The following is a 24,034-nucleotide window of genomic DNA, read 5'->3' as shown; positions in this document are numbered from 1 at the left end:
CAATCATTCCAATAACAACGGTAACCGATGAAAAAAAAAATTAAATCTATTTCGCGAATATATACATTAACCCAAGTGCAAGAGAAACCCAAGCAATAGCATTTATAGGGTGAATCTTAAAAAGATCTCTCGGCTGGAGTCTCTGAAAATGTGAGTTAGTTTCTGGCACACTTCCTGTAAAAAAATGATAAAAGAAAAGAAATTGTAAAAAAAAGTGAGAAACGTACAGACATCGTATTTTATTTATATAGATTGCACGTGAATCAATGAACAATGTTTCAGTGGGTTTGTTATTTTTGCCATGATTATTTTTTTCATGTATTATTGTATGTGTGTGTTTTTCTTACTAGTTCAACAATGAAAACTTTCAGTGGATTCATTTGGCGCCAAGCATAGTTTTTTTATTATTATTTTTAGGTCGATTTAGATATAGTCAGGGGAGGTTGCGATATCGTCAGCCTTGACATCTGTATGCCGTGAGAGAATAGGGCAAAATACGGCCAGGCAGACGCCCATGATTGCCAGCATGTAACTCCATCCAATGTGACAATGTCCTGAACGATATATCCCTACGGACTCGCCGCAGTAATGCTGGAAAAAGTCGGACGGAAGGCCGACAGGGTAAACAAGAAGTCCTGCTGTCATGATGAGTACTGAAAAGAAATAAAAAAGAAAAAAGCGTTAATATGGCGTATCTACATATATATATATATATATATATATATATATATATATATATATATATATATACTTTTAAATAAACGTTATTGAATAAAAACGTTTTTGACAGTTATATGGTATTTATTAGAAAGACCATTTAAAACTCGTATACACGCACACATACACACGCGCATATATATGCATATACAGTGTAACCCGGATATAAGAGACCTGTTACATGGGCCCCTGTACCTCTCTTATATCCGGATTACGCTTATATCCGGGTGTCTTATATCCGGGTTATCCTGTACATTAACACAGAATCTAATTTGGAACCACAGAAAAACTCTCTCATATCCTTTTTCTTATATTTCGGTCTCTTATATCTGGATTATACTGTATGTATGCATGTGTGTGTATTAGTAATAGGATGATTTCAATATTTTTCCGATTCTCATACAATTACCGATTCTGTTGTAAATTCTCGATTCTTTCTACAATTACCGATTGCCTAAGCATCGACTATAATCGAATTTTATATTTTTGTGGGAAAGGTGCATTTAGTGGAAGGTCCTCATCTAATTTTCGTTTTAATTTGACAAACTTTTTCATATGTGCTATTTATGTATTATGTACGGGAGTTTGTATCTACTCATTGTGAGATTTTCCTATGTGCTATTATATGTATTATGTACAGGAATTTGATCAACTCTTTGTAAGATTTTCACTTATATTTTTCACTTTTGCTTTTGTTTCTATTTATCCAGTCTTGCCATTTTTATCTGCGCCATTTTCTAATATTATTACATCTATAATTTAGTTTTACTGGTAGTTAAAAATTAATGTTCACCATTTTATCATTAGTACCATTAAAAGAAAATGTAATTTAAAAAAAACTCGAGAATCATGTTTGGAATCGGAAATTAAGGTTAAATTGTTTTTCCGATTTCTATACGAATTCCGATACCTCCCAAATTTCCGATTCTGATTAATCGTCCCAACACCATTTTATATATATATATATATATATATATATATATATATATAATGTACATTATATATAGTATATATATATTACATATATTATATAGATAGATAGATAGATAGATAAATTTTCACAAAAACAAGACAATTCAAATTAAATTGAGAGCATCAGATTGTGCATTTCTATATACGTTACAATTATTCCGTGACCATTCGGACAATTTCAAACATTATGTCATACAACAGTATTTCAAAACAACCTATCTTCAGACGGTGAAATACACTATTTAATATATATATGAACACATTCCGAATCCCTATTTAAGAGATCAAGCAGTTGAACCTACCTCCACCCCACTCTTCAAAGTTTATTAGATTAATTATTTTCTGTTTGTCATTTGTTTATATATTGCCCTAATTTCGTATTTCTTCATTTTAATTTATATTTTTACCAATTATCTATTGTAATATTACATTAATCCTCCGTGTGTTTTTTAGTTAAAGTAATTATTTTTCTCTAGATTATTTATTTAAGTGGTTTATTTTCTAAATACTGCACTAGACCCTCTACTTCTAGTTTAAATCCCAACGATAATCTCTACAATCTACGAAAGTTTCGATCATTTGTTTACACCTACGACCTCATATTTTTTGATTTAATATTTTATTTATTAAAAAGAAATTGTAATTAATTAAGGTTAATTTTTAAAAAAATATATGAATTAAAATTTATCTTCGTTTCATACTTGTTATGGAAGTAATTTAAATTTTAAATTACGAGGGGCGTGCAATAAGCAATGCCCCTGACCCACTTCCAGTTGTCTGATCTAGCTGAAATTCTGTATGTGCAATGATTTATATCTCTACGGTCTATGTGGCAAATTACAGCTCTGAACTAATTGTGGTTTCTGTTTTACAGATGTTTGAACTGAGTACGGTATGAAATGGAGCCTGATGAATGTCGAGCAGTGATCCGGTTTTTGTATTTGAAAGGACACACACCAAAGAAGACTTTTGATGAAATGAAAGAAACGTGTGGTGATAATGCCCCGTCATATGACCTTGTAAAACGGTGGCATCGTGCATTCAAACATGGCCGGATGTCTGTGAAAACAGCTCCCAGACCTGGTCGCCCCTCCCCTTCTGCCATTGATGAGGCATCTGTCCGTCAAGTAGAGGCTGCCATTTTGGAAGATCGGCGCATTACTATTCGTCAAATAGCCCAAGATGTCAACATTAGTACAGGGTCTGTGGAAACTATCATTCATGACCATTTGCATATGTATAAGGTGTCTGCCAGATGGATTCCCAGGTTGCTCACACCATTCCAGAAGCGAGAACGCGTCGAATGCTCGAGGATGAATGTGAAGAGGTGCCAAGAAGATGTCAAAGTTTTTCAAAAGACTGATTACACAGGATGAAACCTGGATCCATCACTATGATCCAGAGACCAAAGCCCAGTCAATGCAGTGGAAGCACTTGGACTCACCACCTCCAAAGAAGGCAAGAGTGCAGCCCTCCGCTGGCAAGGTCATGCTCACAGTCTTCTGGGACCAGGACGGAGTAGTGATGACAGATTTCCTGGCAAAGGGTACCACAATTACAGGAGCCTATTATGCTTCACTTTTGAGGAACTTAAGGGAAGCTATCAAAATCAAGAGGCGGGGCAAAATCAGCAAAGGTACCCTCCTCCTGCATGACAACGCTCCCGTCCACAATTCGCATGTCGCCAGATCAGAAGCACATGCGTGTGGTTATGAAATCCTTCCCTATACTCCCTACTCTCCTGGCCTTGCACCCTCTGACTTTCACGTCTTCCCAGCCATGAAGTTGTTTTTGAAAGGAAAGCGTTTCCCAGATGATGCAGCCTTGATTTCTGAAGTCACGTCGTGGTTAGAGGACCAACCTGGGGTGTTCTACAAAAGCGGTCTCCAGAGCTGTATCAAACGATGGGAGAAATGCATAACTCTGGGTGGGTCCATATGTAGAGAAAGACTAATAACTGTGCCAAGTTTCGTTGCTCTACTTCTATGGGAAGTGGGTCAAGGGCATTACTTATTGCACGCTCCTCGTAATCTTTTTAATTATTATTATTATTATTTAAGCATTCGTTTTAAATTTCTTTTATCTTTCTCCTCGATACCATTCTTAAATTCTTCACGTTGTAAATGAGTTAACTAAATCATGTATAATTTTTCAACAATTTGTCAATTTCTCTAAGTTTGACGTATTCAAATTTTAATAGTTGTACTTTCTATTTATTCATGACCATCATTTAATGTTAAACTTATAATTCTGACACGAACTTCTCAATGCCAATCTTTGTTTAATTTCTCATTTATTTTCAACTGTATTTTTTTATTAACTTTAGTTTACTCTGCCAGTCACATAATCTTTCAATTATGTTATTTTAGAGTTTTTTTGTTGTTTTTTGGGGGGTTTTTTTTGTTGTTTTCTTTGTTGTTTTTTTTGTTGGTTTTTTTTTGTTGTTTTTTTTTTTTTGTGCTGTTGAAATTACTCAGATGCACTTTTATTATCCACAACGACTATTAAAACCCAAACAATTTCTATTTCTCCCATTTAGCTTACGGCCCTGGATATGACCTTGAACTATGTCCAGGCATTGGGGAGTGTGGAGCCACCCTTTAATTGCCATTGCTCCCAGGTCCACTCTGACCCGGAGTGGTAGTACCTATTTGGGTCCCAACTATGGGTTAAATAAAACCCGACTTGAAAACAACAAATATATTATATTTAAAAAAAAATTTCTTCAAAATCTTTGGATTCGGCATTAAATAACCTGAAAAGGGTTGATATGCCGTAAAACAAAAACAACACACCCAACCCATTTAGCTTACAATTATTTCATTTCCTGTATGTAAAGTTGGGGATCTGCTAATTTATTTATAGCAACATTTTAACGTTTTAATACGCGATTTATGAATTCTCTTGACACGTTTATATTTCACCCTCAATATATTCTGTAGATCTTTTCTTTATAAATTTATTTCAGTCATGTTTTAGACGACATAACAGGAATTTATATGTATGAAGACAGCTTTCTATAGCATCTCATTTTTTTCTTTAAGATTTTCTCTTTAGAATTCACTATACAACATGGTTTCTGAATCTCTCCTTAAAAAAATCTCACCCCCCCTAGGTATACCTTCTTACTATTATCTACTTTACGAATACTGTCGGTGTTTTGGTAGGTGTATCAGAATTTTGGGGAATTTTGACACCCCTAACACGAAACTGCGAATAAAATATAAAAAAAACTCGTCATTTCTCTTTTAAAAGTGGGTTGTTTATTTTCTTTATGGATTATACTTCCAAAATAAACTATTAGAGTTGTATAAAAAGTAATAGAAATAATTTTTTTTTTTTTTAAACACAGTAATGAAATCAATTGAATTTTACGAGTTAAGTATTTTTAAATTTTTAAACTTTAAAAATCTACCAAAATGTTTCTATTCAATTTTTACGATATTTTCAGGGTCAATGTAAAGTTTTATGCTCTTTCCAATAAACTGAATATAATATTTTAGACAAACGTTTTTTTTAATCACGCCCCCATTTTGAAATGTCTATTAAAAAGTAAATAATTAATTTAGCGCCAAAGTTTTATATATCATAAATTGAAGATAACAGATCAATAACTAATATATTCAAATTTAAAACAAAAAAGTAGTTTTTTTTTAGAAATTTACCTATAAAGTCCGAGAGTTTAAAAACTTTTTTTTAAAAACCCGTTGTCTTTTTGTTTTTTGTTTTTTTTTTAATGAAACCTTGGTCCTTACTACTTTAATTGAAAAAAATAGGGTTTGAATTACATTTTCTCGAGTAGTTATAAGCTTGGGAAGGTAGGGGGTCGAATTAATTCGCGCCCCCCCATTTTGAAATGTCTATTAAAAAGTAAATAATTAATTTACTCACCAAAGTTTTATATATCACAAATTGAAGATAAAAGATCAATAAATAATATATTCAAATTTAAAATAAAAAAGTAGTGTTTTTTAGAAATTTACCTGTAAAGTCTGAAGTTTAAAACCTTTTTTTTGTTAAACCACGTTTTTTTTTGGGGGGGGTAAGGAAACCTTGATCCTTGCTCCTTTAATTGAAAAAAATTAAGGTTTGAATTACATTTTTCGAGTAGTTACAAGCGTGGAAGGACAAGGGGTCGAATTATTCAATATATTTCACGCATTCGTAAGGTTAGTTTCTGACACACCTAGTGTTTTGGTGCTTTTGCACAGTCATTCTTACCGTTTACGCATCGCATTTCAATCTGCGGCCGATTTCTCGATTGGATAAACAAGAAAGGTAAAGATTAATAAGCTCTTGGCGATCTCTAAAAGAAAGTCGAGGCATATGGACTTAATGTTACGTTTTATAACCTGGAACAACAATTATGATAAGGGATGCGTTGTTGCCTAAAAGGTGGATTTTTTTAAGTGCGTTCTAAGCTCATTTGTTGCCGCGGAATTTCTTCTCGTCTTTTCAATTTGAAGTTAATTTATTTTAAATTGACGTGAACACTAATGTAGTCCAATTGAAAGTTAAATATGAACAGGTTAACATTATAGAGAAATAAAAGGCGAATCAAATGAGGATTAGGTTGTTCAAAACGTTGCATTCATTTTAGCTTAAATTTACGGTTTTTGAAAAAATGACAAATGCAGACTTTTATTTTGGCGCCAATATATATATATATATATATATATATATATATATATATATACGTGTGTGTGTATGTGTGTGTGTGTGTGTGCATTGGCATTCCAAAAGTCTAAAAGACAGAATCAATTCACATTCATGAATGTTATTTTATTATTTTTATCTTGTTATTCTATTTTTTACATATTTTTTTATTTAGGCAAACGCATATATTTGCAGTATTTGCGCTTAACATGTCTTTCGTTGGATAATGAGGAATATTTTCCTCGTGTCACTAAACAGCACATCAGAGACGAATATATATTCCTCAAAAACCGGTGCAATGTTCAAGAAATGGACTGAAAAATAAAGTAATTTGGAGAAGAAAATGGAGATATGTCAAGTCTGTAAAAACAGAAATTTAAAACACTTCGCTAATGTAATAATCATAGAAAACATAATATAATATAATATAAAGTACTAATCATAGTAGGGGGTGATATGTAGCCAAATGAAATTATCCTAATCTTCTAAATACAAGACTGGTAAAGTAAAAAAAAATATATCCATTTTGAATTTGGAAACAGCTGAGTCTCACAGGCAAAGACTTCATTTTATAACATGAATAGGCTAGCAAAGTTAATTAAGAATAACAAACTAGATCTAATATTTAACATTTTTTCTTTTTAAGATTAAGGGAGGTGGTGTTGGATCAACACTGCTGGGGAGCAATGATTTGATATACTGTTTTGTTTTTAAATCCTCGAAACAGTGTTTCATGGTAAATAACTGATCATCCCTTAAATGAACATTAGTAGTATAGTAAATTCGAGAAGACAAGTTGATGCATTGATTGCAGGTTAAATAATGAATTACTGACTAAATAGTTTTCCAACGAATGATAAAACATATAAAAATTAAATAAGTTTTTTTATATAGTCTTAAAGGTTAAAAAAAAAACTTTCAAGACTAGAGAGAAAGAGAGAGAGTGAGAGAGAGGGGGGAAGATAATCGTTTGCTAGAAGGTTTTCATCCTAAATACTACACAATTATGCACAATGGGGAAATATAATAGAATTGAGCGAAATAGTTAAATAAAACCAATCATCAGATAAGAAGTCAGAATAAATGGATAATAAATTAATGAACATTACTTTTTCAAAGAATATGCAAACTAGTTCATGTATATGCTCGCATATTCATGACTAAGTATATTAAGAAGTTCCTTTTTAGAATAATCAACATTTGTTTCTCTATGGCTTTTATTCTATAATCACACAAAATACATGCCAAAATTTTCCCGCTATTTTTGTTGTTCAGTAATGTTATTAAAAAGATCCATTTTACTTTGCTGCCAGTCAGACTTCAGGGAAATCTGAAGAGTTTCATCAGCGACGAATCCATGGTGTGGACTGATGTGAGGACTACAAGAATAGTCGAAGATAAGAAAAAGAGAAAGAAAAACGAAAACAAGAAGAATGTGTAAAGAAGGGGAAAATTAGTGTGAATATAATTTAACAAGGAAAGAAAGATAAGATATTTCGATCGAAAACGAAAGAGACGTGAAACAGACGACACTTTCTAAAAGGAGGACATGAGAAAATGGCGTCCGTTATCACTCGAAACGTAATTTCTATTTAGCAATTTAAAATTATTTAATTTAAAAACCAGATACTATTTATCTCGCGTCGGTAGAGAGTAATTACTTAATGTGGGTATATATATATATATATATATATATATATATATATATATATATATATATATATATATATATATATATATATATCACGCATATATATATACACACATATACATATACACACACATATATATACATACACGTATACATACACACACATATATAAACACACACACAAACACACACACACACACACACACACACATATATATATATATATATATATATATATATATATATATATAAACTGATTCCTTGTCATCGGTGGAGAATACGTATTTTTTTCTGATAGCAGTCAGCTAAGATAAGTTAATCTAATTTTCCACAAAATATCTTGAATAAAAGAAAGAAAGCATAAAAATTTCTTAGTGGTTTCTCTTCCCCCCTCTCCCTATCTATCTATCTATCTATCTATATCTATCCCGTTTTCTCTCATATATATATATATATATATATATATATATATATATATATATATATATATATATATATATAATGGACTCTCCCGTAGATTTCGACGTTGAAATTTCGCCACAACAACTAAGTTACTCGGAAATCCACATAGATGATTTATTTACAGTGGTGAAGGTTTTTTGTAGAACCAACCACACTTTTTCGTGTTACTGCTAACATATGACAGAGTTTATAGTATACCGTAGGTTTTCACATCAGAGATTCCTTCTCCTAGATGCATGTCTTAACTAAGGCGGGAGATGCATCTCTCCCAGTCAATTAATGCGCCCGCAAATACCAACCTAGAAATTTCTATGACTCGGCGTGTATGAATCAAGTATGTGTCTAAATTTATAATCTGTGTATGTGCAAGATTTACTGCAAACTCCTTAATCTGTTATGAATTAGGTGTTATTAGATGGGATGACGAATCATATATTCGTTGTTGTGTTCAATTGGTGAGAGAGAGATATTATACATTGTATTTCAGTGTTCGTATTAATGAAATAGAGACAGCGTATATTTTAATACGGAGCCGGGAACATGTAATACACAAGGAGAGGGGGGATTGAAGAGATATAGATAGAGAGATTGAAGAAAGATTGACATTTATACAGCTCTGACAGTTGAATGGGAGTGTTACTATAAACATTATCTTTCTTTAACACGTATATTTTTGAGATGATGATTCTCAGTCTTTTATCATAATGAAGGAACATTCATTATTTCTGGATAATGAGAGGGGGGCACATTCTTAGATGAGTTTATACACAAGTTCTTATAAATACAGATGAGTGAAACACAAGTCTTATAAATGCCTTTGTTTATTGAATGACACAACACAAGACAGCTGTTACAACATATGATGATGTTCATTTATTCCATTCGACCGGTCAGTGGCTTCGCATCAAGGAATTCAAAGTTTCTACATGATTTCCTTCTTTTAACCTTCGCTTTCAAGGCGGATGTTTGCTCTGTCTGTCCGACCATGTCCCGGCACTGACTTATCTCTCTGACTGACTCCTCTCCTAAAGCTCTAACTATATTGAGAACTCATCTCTTACTCATGACGTCACTGCATGACCAAACAACGTGCATATCGATCCCGTGGCCTGACATGCTTCACGTTGTCTAAAACATGGCCAAAACACGTGCATCGACCACACATGCTTACAAAGAAAAATTCTCTAACCTCATTTCCGACTAACCTATTTTACAATAATGTTTAACATTTTCTATTGTTCGGATCTAGATAACCTCAATTTTAATTTCATTTCATTTCATTAACAAAATTGCATCATCAAATTCCTTTTTCAATTACATTACTAACAACGAATTTCTTTTCAATACCATTTCTGTATTTTTTATTTTAAACTTATGATCGGAATTCTTAATTCCAAACCTAGCTTCCCAGGTTCGAATTCTCGATCTATCCTATCTCATTTTCACTCACTTACAAGAACAGGCGACTGTTCCTTAACAAACCAATCGTGATGGATACAGCTGCTTGAGGTAAGCTGTGGTTTATATGAGATGCGCTGTGCTTAAAATTTGATGTATAGAGACCAATGAAGCTAGATGAACATTAGGTCTCAAATTTGAGATATTCTTTAGAATCCAAATTATGTAATGAAGTTGGATCAAATTTGAAATGAAGACCATAGGAATAACGTGTAGTATTATTATATCAAGATTTTACCATTTTTTTAAGAGACACAAATGCAATTCACCATTTATTTATGTCTTTAATGTTAACAATGTTGAGGATCTTAAGCTGATCCAACAATGGAAAGTGACATCAGAGGTCCTGCAGAATTTCTTGTTTTTTTTTTTTAATTTTTGTTAAAACAACTGATTAGTACAGTGTCCTAAACGAAAAAGGAATATAGATGCGCAAGTTTTACGATGTAGCACACTTTTATCAATTCTCCTTTGCATACGAGCTTACTCAAATTGTTTACGACCCCACATGTGTACCCCATACTGATGGACATTTTTCAAGGCTTTTTAATCTTTTTTCTGAACAATGCACATCTATTTTCCTTTCTCGTTTAGGTCACCGTACTACTCAGTTGTCTAAGTAAAGATTAAAAAAAAATAAGAAATTCAGCAGAACCTCTGATGTCATCTTCCATTGTCGGATCAACTTAAGATCGTTGATTTCTGAAATCCCTCTCAAATCAATTCTGAAAAAAAATTGTCCTCAATTGCATTTAATATATCTGAGTGGTTTACCGTTTGTCTTGAGAGCTTTATAGCCTCCAAGAGGTTCTTACAGAGACTGAATAGATCGCCACGATATACTCCTGAATGTGTCCGATTGGTTTTATTAAAATTGGAAACGGGTGTCTAATAATAGGTCGTTCCAATATCTTCTGGAAAAGAGTTGTTACAGAGAAACAAGTATCTCGTCGATCAAATAATCAAAGCTCTTTTCGGTCAAAGGGAAAATGTTAAAACACAAAACTATTATGATATCTTTAACGTAACCTTGTTTCAAATATTTGACACATTGTAATCTTACGGCAAATTACAATATTCCTTAAAATTCCTAACTGATTTATAGGTTTTTACATTGATCGTTCTTTAAATATGTAAGATAGCGAAGAGGCGTTTACATGGAAAAGGGTTGTGATGAAATCCTAAAGAAAGACTAATAGCAGAAGGTGATGAAATCACGTGACGGCGAGGTCGTCGGTCTTTTTGAGACTGATAACTGACGCAAGCAGAAGTAAACGGTTGCGGTTCCCGGAGCTCCAGCGCCGGTGAAAGTGATCGGGTACAATGTAGCTAAATGTATTCAGAAAAAATATTTATCTGTCAATATATATATATTTCTCTCTCTCTTTCTCTCTCTCTCTCTTTCTCTCTCTCTTTCTCTCTCCCTCTCATTCTCTCTTATTCTCCCTATTACACGTAAGAAATCAATCTTTTTTTTCTGTTTCTATTTTAAATTGTTTTTAAAAAACTATATTGGCCTCCACGTAGTTTTTATTAATAACTGAAAATGCAACCTGATTTTCACAGTGGAAACGACAACTAGAAATGGATTGGCCTGTTTGTATAACCTTAACACATATCCTAACCAATAGTAAGATTTAATATATCAAATTAACTTGGTCAATATCGATAACATATCAATAATATAACAAATAAAATATCAATAATATAACAAATAATATATCAATAATGTAAGAAATTAACTTATCTTTAACATAAGAGCAATTTTATAATCGGTATTTAGGACACGCGTTAATAGATCAACAGTTAAGAGAGGAAACGAGTACATATGTATACTTTCGTCTCATGCCTAATGACGAGATCATTGGTGTAAAACCCCCGCATGATGCAGTCAAAGTATACCATCATTTTCGTTCTAGGGTCAGACCCACACCGTTTCTCCAGTTGCATGGAATCAAATTTCTCTCGTTGTTAGCGTAAAGTAGTTTTTTAGTTTTGCAGTCTTTTATTTTTCTATCATTGGCGCATTTAATCGTCCGCAGTATATTGACGATACCACCTCTTGTTGGTTAGTGCGATCTCTGATTTCTAGGTTAGTAATTCGAACAGTCGATTCTATCCCTAGAATCTTTCTAAGGCGCTTGAAATCAAGCACATTTATTTTCCCCCTTTTTGACTGATTTTGAGAAATAAAACACTACATGCTTTTTTTCTATTTTTTTGTGTGTGTGTATCACTAAAACATGTGATTTTGTTTTTGTTTTTCTTGTTGTAAATGCAATTATACACGTTCCTTTTTTTAAATCTCATTTTTTTCTTTCTGCAACTTCGAAGATTTTTTTGTCATCTTGAAAACTTAGAAAAAGAAAACAATGAACAAAAAACAATAATGTCCACATTGCTGTTACCCCCCCCCCACTCCCGTATTTAACCTTTTGCACTTCTGGCTTTTTCAGCTCTTCTTTTTTGGCAAGACGTTGATATTACAAAATCTTAATTTAGATCTGAGGGCGAGTGTTTTGTTTGTTTTGTTTTTGCTTTTGTTTCTCCAGATCTTACAGAGCTGATTAAATGCTGCTGAGCCCTTAATACCCTGCACTATCACTCATAATCCATACGGACTTCTTTGTTTATGGAGCTTCCTAAGTAGGTGTAAATACGGTAACCTATAAATGTTCAGCAGAGCCAAGTTAATGGTACGATTGCCTTACGAAGATACCGTTTTTTTTATAGTTCATTACTGGTGGTCGCCATGGCGATATTCAAGCTCCTTATCTGTTTAAAATCTATCTTGAGTAATACTACGTTCAACGATAGGTTAAGGGTGGAGCTAAGATGACAGTGCAGGATCTATTTTTTGGACTAAATGATTGCGGTAATAAATTTTAATGGTGCGTTATCATTTATTCTTCCACAAGTTATCGTTAATTTATTGGTCGCAATTCGTATCATTTTTTTCTTCGTCGTGTTGACAGTTCAAATCTTGTTGTTAATTTAGCATAAGAATTAAGATACGACATGAACAGGAATGGAGGTTTGTTAAGGGAAATATGTTTAGTAGGTCACAAATACAATTTTTAATTAAGTAACTGTGAGAGAGACAGAAAATCTAGCTTAAGTGAACTATTGTTGAACCTGATAGATAGATAGATAGATAAGTATATATATATATATATATATAGAGAGAGAGAGAGAGAGAGAGATAAATATATATATAATTATATAGATAGATAGATAGATAAGTATATATAAATATATATATAGATAGATAGATAGATGGACGTATAGATATTTAAGTATAAATAAATATGTATAAATATATATATATATAAGTATATATGTAGAGTATATATATATATAGAGAGAGATAGATAGATAGATAGATAGATAGATAGATAGATAGATAGACAGACATACATAGAGTAGATTGATAGAAATACATGAGCACCCACGAACAGTTATTTCATCCTTAACTGGTCTCTCTCAAAATCTGTTCTTCGTCGCTTTCGATTCACGTGACGTCATATCCTTGGGATTTCCTCCGCATATCGTTCTCAATCTTGAACCTTCAAATTTATCCGTTAATCTTCCTCCCTAGTGACAGGTTATTCTAGAATACACTCTGTGATCTTTCTTTGTTTCATACATGGGCAAAGGGAGTTTGCATTCTAACGCATTCATCCATGCTAAAGCAAATAGTAGTTCACCGCCACGCCCGTCATCCAACCCTAAGACTAATTTTATTGTTTACTAGCATTTCAGCCCGGCGTTGCCCGGGTGTTTGGATGTGTATGTTGAGCAAAAAAAAGTGGTAGTAGGAAAGCAGGCTGGAACCCATGCCGCAAAGGAGGAAAAGAACGGGGTAAAACCTAACATTTATGCTGTTACGACCACCGCCAAACCGGAAACGACATTTTTTTTAAATTAAGGCTAGACAATCTAAAGGAGAGGATAACTTTAAAAAATATCGGCGAAAAAAGTGACCCCCCCCCTGTAGAAAAGTGCCTAGTTGAAGGGGAAGATATTAATGTTTTTAGCCAATTTTTCCATATTTGTCGTATGAAAGATCGAACTTTAAAACGATACTGATCTTGGTAAAATCCGTCGCCTCTATTGAAAGTTTAAGGCAGACATGCAAACAGACAGACAGACATACATACATTTATATATTGGTAACTAAAAATTTTCGACCTGAACTGATGAAAAAAGCTTGCCCTATCTCTGAATACCCTTTATGTAAGATTTCAAATATTTAGACCAGAAATTGTCCGAGTAATTTGGAAGAGACCGCAGAGTTCTTTTTTTTTTTAATTTTACGCCTATTATGACCCTTTAAAATTTATTGTTTCGGGCTCAAATGAAGTTATTAAGTTAGATCCATGTCCAAGGAACCTATATCTAAAATTACAAGTGCGTAGACCCAAAATTGTGGGAGGAGTTTGGTAGAGTTCTCAAAGGTCAAATCGTTGAACTTTGACCCCTTACTCGCCAAATTTCTGGCCAAAAACCGATCACATCAGTTTTTGCAAATCTCAGTACCCTGTATATCAAATTTCGAGTCTGTAGACTAAAAATTGAGAGAGTTATTGCGTAGGGAAATGTACACAGACACACACACAGACACACACACAGACACACAGACACGTTCACTTTTATAGATATATAGATTTTTAAGACGGGATGTACCTCAAAATATCAGCTCCAATTTTGTCTCCGTTCGAGTGGTGACAGGTTATTTTCTTCTCTGTATTGTTTCACCGCGACGGGTGGTAATTAATTTAGAATTATTTATTCTTAAGTTGGTTTCACGTGTACATTCTTTTGTTCACTTCAAGTTAACGATTGAATCAAATGATGTTACTGTCACGTCTTATGTTCCTCTATGAGCATAATGTTCAGTCGAATTACATGTTCAAAGTCAGAGATAATTTAATGATATATCTGGTCTCCCGAAGTTTAACGATAATACTGAAACGAGCGCTTTGTTAAAATGCTTAGAGTATTCGTACAGCCTACGTACTTTTTTTGTACTTTATTTTAGTTGTTTAATTTTTTAAACTAACTGTTCCTTATTGGCGTTGCCCGGTACTGTTTTTACTAACAATTTCATTTTCTATCTGTTGATAACACCATTCCAGGCAACAGCGTGTTGTGTTTCTGTTATACTTAAAAACTGCCAACAATACAGATGTATAAAAACGTAAAGATATATTGTTTTTATTTTTCGGCCGCGGTGAACAAGCGCTCGTTAAAAAGGAAGGGGAGATGGAGTAATTTTCACGAACGCGTGGCAGTCGAGTGTTAATCTACATTTCGTGTTGATATAGTGTATTACGCTCACATGCGAACACCCATTCTGCTATTTTTCCTTAGCTGCTAATTGGGTGTTTATTTTGCACTTGGGTATTTCGTCTGCAGCTTATTTTATTATAAAGGTAGTCTATGCTATTGCTTTCGAATCAGTAAAAAGTTATTACTAAAATAGATAGATAGATACAAATAAATATATAGATAGATAAGTATATATATATACATACATACATACATATATACATATATATAATTATTTTTTACTATAATAATTAAATACCTACAGACACTAGTGTTTCATCCTTTAGGGAATCTTCAGTGCAGGGTGTCACAATTAATACCAGTCGAACGATTCGAACCCAGCATCACAAGACATCTCTGGCTCGATTAGCGAAGGCCTAATCCATTCGGCTACCATTAACCGCGTTAAATAACGTTGAATTTTAAACATTTTTATTTTAAATGTTCATTTACGTCAGTCAGATAGTGATCTAATCGTTATACGATGATCTATGCAGTAGAGCTAAATTGACCGACTTTAATTCAACTGAAAGTGCTCAACGATAAGAAATGAATTTCTTAAAGGGCTGTCATAATTATTTTTTACTATAATAATTAAATACCTACAGACACTAGTGTTTCATCCTTTCGGGAATCTTCAGTGCAGGGTGTCATGATTAATACCAGTCGAACGATTCGAACCCCGCATCACGAGACATCTCTGGCTCGATTAGCGAAGACCTAATCTATTCGGCTACCATTAACCGTTAATAAAGTAATAAAACGAAATAACGTTGAATTTTAAACATTTTAATTTTAAATGTTCATTTACGTCAGTCAGAGAGTGATCTAATCGTTATACGATGATCTATGCATATATATATATATATATATATATATATATATATAAATGTTATACGATGATCTATGCATATATATTTATATATATATATATATATATATATATATATATATATATATATATATATATATATATATATATATATATATATAGAAATGTTTGGAGGTACAGAATTTATATACAGTTTTGAAAATAATAAGAGGAAGTTTCTAAAGAGCTCTTTTGGCTATCATCTCATCAGGAGAAAATCGATAGCGTACAAAATAATATTATGTCGAAAATAAAGAGTTCTAATGGGGAACTTATTGAATGTTTCCTCTCGTTGTTCCAATATTTTAATCGTTTTTAAACGTTAATAAATTTATTTTAGTGTCCCCGTACTTTTGGCACATTCAATAAGTTCCCCATTAGAACTTTTTATTTTCGACATAATATTATTTTGTACGCTATCGATTTTCTCCTGATGATATGATAGCCGAAAGAGCTCTTGAGAAACTCCCGCTTATTATTTTCAATATATATATATATATATATATATATATTTATAAATTACTAACTAGCTCTACCTACGTATTGAGCACTTTTGAAGTAAATACTTAAAGTTTACGCATAAATCTATACTTTCGTATATTAAATTATGTGAGTAAATGAAGTAGTTATATATATATATATATATATATATATATATATATATATATATACACACTTTGGGGATTACTTTTACCACTCCAATGAATGCATTGACGATGATACGTACGGATTTTAGAAAGGCGAACCATTGCAAGATACATCTGCCTTACTTAAAAATGCTAGGTTTATTTTGGGGTCTTTAGTTAAAAACCCACCACCCAATTTTTGCTGATGAGGAGACCTTGTTTTCAAAAGATTATATGATAAAATTACTGTCCAAGACTCAATGTCTATCACAATAAAAAACATCGTTTCCGAAACGATCGTACAATTTATTGATTTTGTTTGTTCTTCCTTATGAAATCGATTTTTAATTTTTAATTTTAATTATAAATTATCAATCATCTTAATATATATATATATATATATATATATATAATATATATATATATATATATAGAGAGAGAGAGAGAGAGAGAGAGAGAGAGACGCAGCAGATTGACAGAAATGCATGCAGCACCCACTAACAGTTATTAAAAAAAGGGTTAAAGTATGTATAATAGTCAATTGACTTGTTATCCGGCCATGGAATTTCGAATCAATCAAAAATTATTTTATTTTCGACATTCAATCGTGCCTTGTATATTCCGGGAAGGTGTACGCTTTTGTCAAGTATGGTTCCCTCGAGTATGGTTCCCACCTACAAGGTAAAACACTCGGTACACTCGCTCTGGATATTCAAAAAAAAAAATTTAAATAAGTCAAAACAGGACTATAAATATTTTTTATTATATTTGTTTTATAGCGTAATGCGAGAGCAAGACAACACTATATACAAGTACATACTAGTGTATACCATCCGTTAAAGATGAAAATTAAAGAAAAAATAATTTTTTTAATAAAAATTTGTTCCGCTGGCGTTTGCATTCGCTATTTTTCTATATATATTACTATATATTCATATAGATCAAAGAATTACGTCATTAATATATATATATTTAATATATTAATAGATATTATCATTTCTGGTGATCGAAAATAAAGCACCAACTGTTATTTTTAAATAATAATGCAGTAAGAGATTCTTTTTCGAAATAAACTCGAGCAATTAATATATTTATATATTTCTCCCGTTAAGATATATAAATAAGTAATCGATATAATAATATAAATGAATAACGGTCAAGATATCATTTAAACACGGTAGTGTTTGACTATGTGGTTAAGTGGCAGTTTTAATCATTTAGAACTGTTTAAAGCCTTACCGCTCACTCATTTTTCGACCAAATTTCAAACAATCATTACAATTCTCAGCTATATTGTGAAAAAAAATTCAATTTTCGTTCAGTAAAACAAAATTTATGATGAATTCTCTGGTGTTCAAAATTGTAAAAAATATAAGGAGGTGAGCGACGTTTTTTATGACTGGTTTCCATAGGAACCACGTCGCTTCAGCAACTACTATTGCTACTAATTCACTAATGAAAGCATGAAAGGGAGATAATTGGGGGATTTTATTGAAAGCAGACGAGTGACGTACATTGTTATTACATATGTGTTTATGGGGGCAAAAAATAAGACTGAAATTAAACAAAGAACAAGTGAATCTATTGGAAGCCTGCAAAATCATGGATTACAATAGAAAAAAAAATGAGAGCGTGAAATGGATACAGAAAAGATTGAGGAATACAATAGCGAAATTTGAGATAAACATGAGCGAACATTCAGCCTTTTTCTCTCTTCCACGAGACCTGGACACTTGACTTTGGCTGTAAAGCTAAGTATACCAAAAGAAAGTCAATATTCTATTTCAGTAAATTATAACAAAATTTCAGTAAATTATAAAAAAACGTTTTCTTATTTCGATTCATTTTCTTTATGTTTTATTTTTATATTTATTTTATTTATTTTTATTTATTTATTTATTTATTTATTTTGATGCAACTTGCTGCAACACCATTTTGTATTTTGGGGCCGGTGAAGAAAGCGACACTAACAAAAATATTCTCCTAATACATAAAAAAAACAAAAAACGAACGCACTTTTTGGCCAACCGAATACATATTCTCAGATTGATTTTAAGATTAATTAGTTTAATGACGTATTGTATCTGTGGAAGAACGTTTTCGAAGTAAAAATGATGAAAGGGGAAATTTACAGATAAGATAAATATTGTAAAAAGTTGATCAGAAATCTAAGGAAATCAAAAAAGATCAAACGTAACGCTTCGATTGCTTTTATCATGCAGATAAACATCTAAAACGAAGGAATTATTTTTTTTTAATTATATTAAAAATTTCAAAAGCAGAAAATATTTTATATCATTTTTCAGTGCTTAATTATTCAGCGATCACAAAAAGTGCAAAAAAAAAATTCCTTTGGATAAATTTTTTCGTGAAATTAATTTTGTATTCATCTTTATAATACTAACACCTTGATAATATTATTTTTTTTATTATAACATTACTTGCTTGGTTATAATACTTTATAATATTGCTTGCTAACCTCTAATATTACTTGCTTTCTTTTAATATAACTTGCTTAATTATAATATTATTTGTTTGGTTATAATATTACTTGCTTTGGTATAATACTTGATATTACTTGCTTGCTTATAATATTATTGCTTAGTTATAATATTGCTTGGTTGGTTGCCAATCAGTAATATTACTTCGTTGGTTATAATATTATTTGTTTGGTTTGTACTATTATTTGCATGGTTATAATATTATTTGCTTTGTTATAATATTACTTGCTTGGTTATAATACTATTTGCTTGTTATAATATTACTTGCTTGGTTCTAATATTACTTGCTTTGTTATACTATTACTTGCTTCGTTGTAATATTATTTTCTTGGTTAAAATATTACTTGCTTGGTTATAATATTGCTTGATTGGTTAAAATATTATTTGCTTGGTTATAATATTACTTGTTTGGTTATTGTTAGGATGATACAAAAGTATAATGCAAAGGTAGTAATTCTTTACTTCTTTGGGCAAAGTTACTTCCTCCTGTCCGTAGTCGCGAGATCAACGACCGGAAGTGGTGAGTGAAGAGAAAACAAAATGACTTTCAAAATTGAGAATGAGCATCATTTCCGTTCGCCCCTATTATCATATTGGACGTCTAATCTTTCATGTAGTGTATTTGAATTGTCGTTACGTGTGTGTGTCTTTCATAAACGTGTATCGCCATGTAACAGCGAGTGATTTTCTTATTTGTTCATAATTATTCCATTCTTTCTTCATGTGCTGCAAACATACCCACGCGGAGGCTGGACACTTTATATTATACTAGCGACGGGTATTCGTGGATTTGGCAGGTGCCCGTTTTAATGAGTTAATGAGGTCAAGTTTGACTGCGGGATAGTATTCATTTACTGCTGAACGCTTCCCCCCCCCCCAAGATGTTATAGGAAAAAGACTAACCCACATGCGGCGAGTGACAAATGTTGAATATTTATCTTCTCGAAATCGAGCAAATTAAATAGACAGGCGAGCTTCGTTGTTAACTGTGAGATATTACGATTTATATGTGATATAAAAAGTTTTAAAAAGTTGTGAACCGACCGACCGCTTCTCTGAAAAAAGCCTTTTGTAGACACACAGAAAAAGCGAACATACATGCATACATACATTTTCACTTTTATATTTATAGATTGATTCTAACGCATCCCACTATATTACAACTCGCGACAACGATTCGGAAATAAAATAAACAAAAACACTTTCAAAAGAAAAAAAAGAAAAATGTCTATCCCCGCAGAAGTTCTCAAACAAATTCTGGCCCAGAAATAAGAACCATTTGAAAAAGCACAACTGAATCTAATAACGACATTAACCCAACAATTTCAGTTGCAAGACACCGGGAATTTATCTAGTGTCAAGCTTTCAAACATTATTACAGAATTTTCCTACGACGCCGACAACGGCTGCACATTTAACTCATGGTTTACACGATGGAAGAACACATTTTACCGTGAATTTCCCAGCAAGGACGACGACTGGAAAAAACGCCTGCTGATACAGAAGTTGGGTATAAAGGAAAACGAAAGGTCCATACATTTTATTTTACCCAAACAACCTTCTGATTTGACCTTTACTGAGACTATCAATATCTTGACGGTAATTTTGGGGGAACAACAGTTCCTATTCAATATTCGATATAGCTGTTTTAAACTTGCAAAAGGAAAACAGTCCGACTATTTTGTTACATATGCCGGACGTGTGAATTACGAGTGCGAGAGAGTTCACCTTCAGACACTGACTGAGGACTAATTTAAATGCCTATTTTTTTATAGCAGGTCTACAGTCACTAAACAATTCAGAAATACGTTATCGACTGCTTTATCAGCTTGAAACAGATAAAAATGTAACCGTCCAAGATCTGACAACTGAGTGTAACAGGTTGTTAAACTTAAGAAAGGACACAATGCTAGTCCAGCAACAACTTTATCTGTGCCTAAACCTAAACGTAGATTCCATGAACAAAGCTTCTTTCTTAGAACTGCACGCCTGTGGAATTGTCTTCCGTTTTCCTGCTTTCCGGCTGACTACAATATGGTTGTGTTCAAGTCTAAAGTAAATAAGTTCTTGATGAGCCGTTCCATATAAGTTATTAAATTTACCAAATTTTCATTACTAATGATTACTATATTGACCAATTTCTACTCTTTAACCCTTATCCTTGAGTGGCCTCTGGGCCTTGATAATGTGGTGATGCCTTTGTAAAAAAAAAAAAAAAAAAAAAAAACCACACTACCTTCATAAACGTCACACATCATCTGAAATGGTAGACCAAAGGTTTCGAAAAAAAAATCGTTTACATGCTGGTCTTGCGGTGAATGGCATTATGCACGTTTTTGTCCTTTCAGAAAACACAAGTGCCAAGTGTGTCATAAACGTGGCCACAAAGAAAAGTTTTGTCATCTCCTTAAGACCAAAGCCCCTACTCAGCAAAATTACAAAAAGAAAAACCAGCAGAGGAAATCAAACGCAATGCCTGCCTCATTTAAGATCGATTGCAAATCTCACAGAAAATACATAAGCGTCGGAGTAAACAAGTATCCAGTTCGTTTCCAATTCAACTCAGCATCAGACATTACTCAAATCTTGCGTAAAACATGGACGAAAATCGAAAAATTGGACCTATTAAAACCCACGAGTCCACCTGGAAACGATATCCAACTTACTGGAGAACTAAATTGCTCTGTTTCTTTCAAAGACAAAGTATTCACCGGAACCTGTTATGTAACAGACACTGATTTAAACCTGATCGGTTTGGACTAGGTCGAAGAACTCGATCTCTTCACGGTCCCATTGGAATCTGTTTTCAACACATTTTCTCTGACGTCAGCCCAGGACACTGAAAACAGTTTTACTCAGACGCTTAAGTCTAAGTTCAGTGATGTTTTTCGAGAGGATTTGGGATGTTGCACAAAACTGAAAGCCACTCTTAAGTTGAAAGCAGATAGCAAACCAATATTTAGACCCAAACGCCCTGTCTCTTATGCAGCTCTCATCATAGTTGAAAAGGAACTGGATCGACTCAGAGAAGCTGGAGTAATAGAACCAACAAACAACTCCAGGTGGGCAGCAACTATTGTTGTGGTCCGAAAAACAAACGACAAAGATCGCATCTGTGCTTCTTATTCCACAGGACTAAATAATGCACTAGATACACGCCAATATACCCTGCCAATACCTGAATACCTTTTTGCCAAGTTAAACGGTGGAACCTGTTTTGCAAAAATTGATCTTTCTGATGCATTACTGCAAATCGAAGTTGATGAAGACTCCAATCAACACTTACAGGGGATTATTCCGATCCAACCGTCTTCCTTTTCGGGTAAAAACTGTCCCATCTATATTCCAGCAGACTATGGATGCGATGTTGACAGGTATAACGGGAGCCGCAGCATTTATCGATGACATCGTCATCTCTGCGGCATCCCAGGATGAACTCCTACAATGTCTGAGCGCTGTACTTGATAAGATCCAACAATATGGTGCGTTCGAAACGAGTATTTCTGTTTAGAGCACAATTGAAGCATGACATTTGACTTTTGCATTTTTGAATTTCATTCAAGCCATTGTATATAAAACATAATTTTATAAAATCAACAGTAAGTTCTCTACAGTGCAATTTAATATTGTGGACTAAGTCAGTGCGAAGAGGCATGCGAAGCTTCCTCCAAGTGCACCGCGATTGATCGATTTGATTGAAAAAACAAAATGAGCGATAATTTCGATGATAATAAGCATATAGGAATGTGAAATATTCGTTGATCATCATCTAATCCCGGGCAACGTCGGGTGTCCCTGCTAGTAAGTTTTATAAAATAAATATATAAAGAAAGTAAAATATGTAGCTGCTCAGATTAAGGAACATGTCGTACGTATATGTTTTTTCATGTTGAATTAACTCGAATTTCGCGTTCCTAAATCTAATAGCTTCCAAATAGTTAGCGGACACAGGCAGACATACGACAATGTTAATAGTATAGGTAGATATATTCAAAGTCTGCGTCTGTATAATAATTGATGCGCAATTAGCTCAATTTGAACTTTAGCTCTTGTGTGATCAACATCGCCGCTAAATTGTCCAAGCTTTAGCGGCTTCGTTTCTACAAGCCGTCTACGTTCTGGTGCGAGACCTATTTATCTGGTTAAACCAACCGCTGAAGATCGCGAGGTGGACGCCACTAAAATCTCGTTATCTCCTGTAAACATCTCGACGGACGAAAGAAAAGTAGAAACACTCAAACAGCTCGAGATGGAGTATCGTGAGAGCTTGCTCTCTAAGAAACATTTTGTTATATTATTATTATTATTATTATTATTATTATTATTATTATTATTATTATTATTATTATTATTATTATTATTATTCCACAGAAATAAAGAAGAGAGAAAAGTACCTTGTTGACAAGATCCTGGCTTTTTCGGACCAATCTCGTTCAAGTGTTATACATTTAAAACACATTTAATATCGGCCTCCGTGTGCATTAACGCTGTGCGAGTGGCCACGCTTAAAAGTCGTGCCTAGATTAAATGTTCTCGTAATAGCTTTCAAGGAGCAACTGTGAGTGGATTGTCAGTAGATGGGAAGTCTTACAAAACACCTTGTTTATATTAAAGTTGTTTCATGCTATGTGAAGAGTCCATTACTTTCATAAACTCAAGCAATCTTACATCACCGACAAGATGTTATATACCGGTTGAGAGAGACATTATAGAAGGGAGGTAATTCTGTGTGTGCAGAGGGAACGGGGGAAAATAATGGCCGTTCTGTCTTGTTGAGATGCTGATTCTA

At 33.0% G+C, this 24,034-nt stretch overlaps 1 protein-coding gene across 1 annotated transcript in view; it reads right to left on the bottom strand.

Annotated features, from left to right (window-relative positions):
* Positions 1-219: 219 nt before the first annotated feature.
* Positions 220-24,034, bottom strand: part of LOC145252635 (LHFPL tetraspan subfamily member 7 protein-like) — a 286,579-nt gene continuing 262,764 nt past the window's right edge. Inside the window, exon 2 of the mRNA XM_080112367.1 lies at positions 220-653. Within this exon, the coding sequence (XP_079968493.1) occupies positions 424-653 (230 nt within the window). The 3' untranslated portion in view covers positions 220-423. The remainder of the gene's footprint in view (positions 654-24,034) is intronic.

The sequence above is a fragment of the Euprymna scolopes genome, chromosome 29 (assembly GCF_053919585.1).
Source record: "Euprymna scolopes isolate OS-2025 chromosome 29, ASM5391958v1, whole genome shotgun sequence".
Lineage (NCBI taxonomy): Eukaryota > Metazoa > Mollusca > Cephalopoda > Sepiida > Sepiolidae > Euprymna > Euprymna scolopes.
The sequence above is the reverse complement of the archived record's forward strand: the minus strand, read 5'-3'. Positions and strand labels throughout refer to the sequence as shown.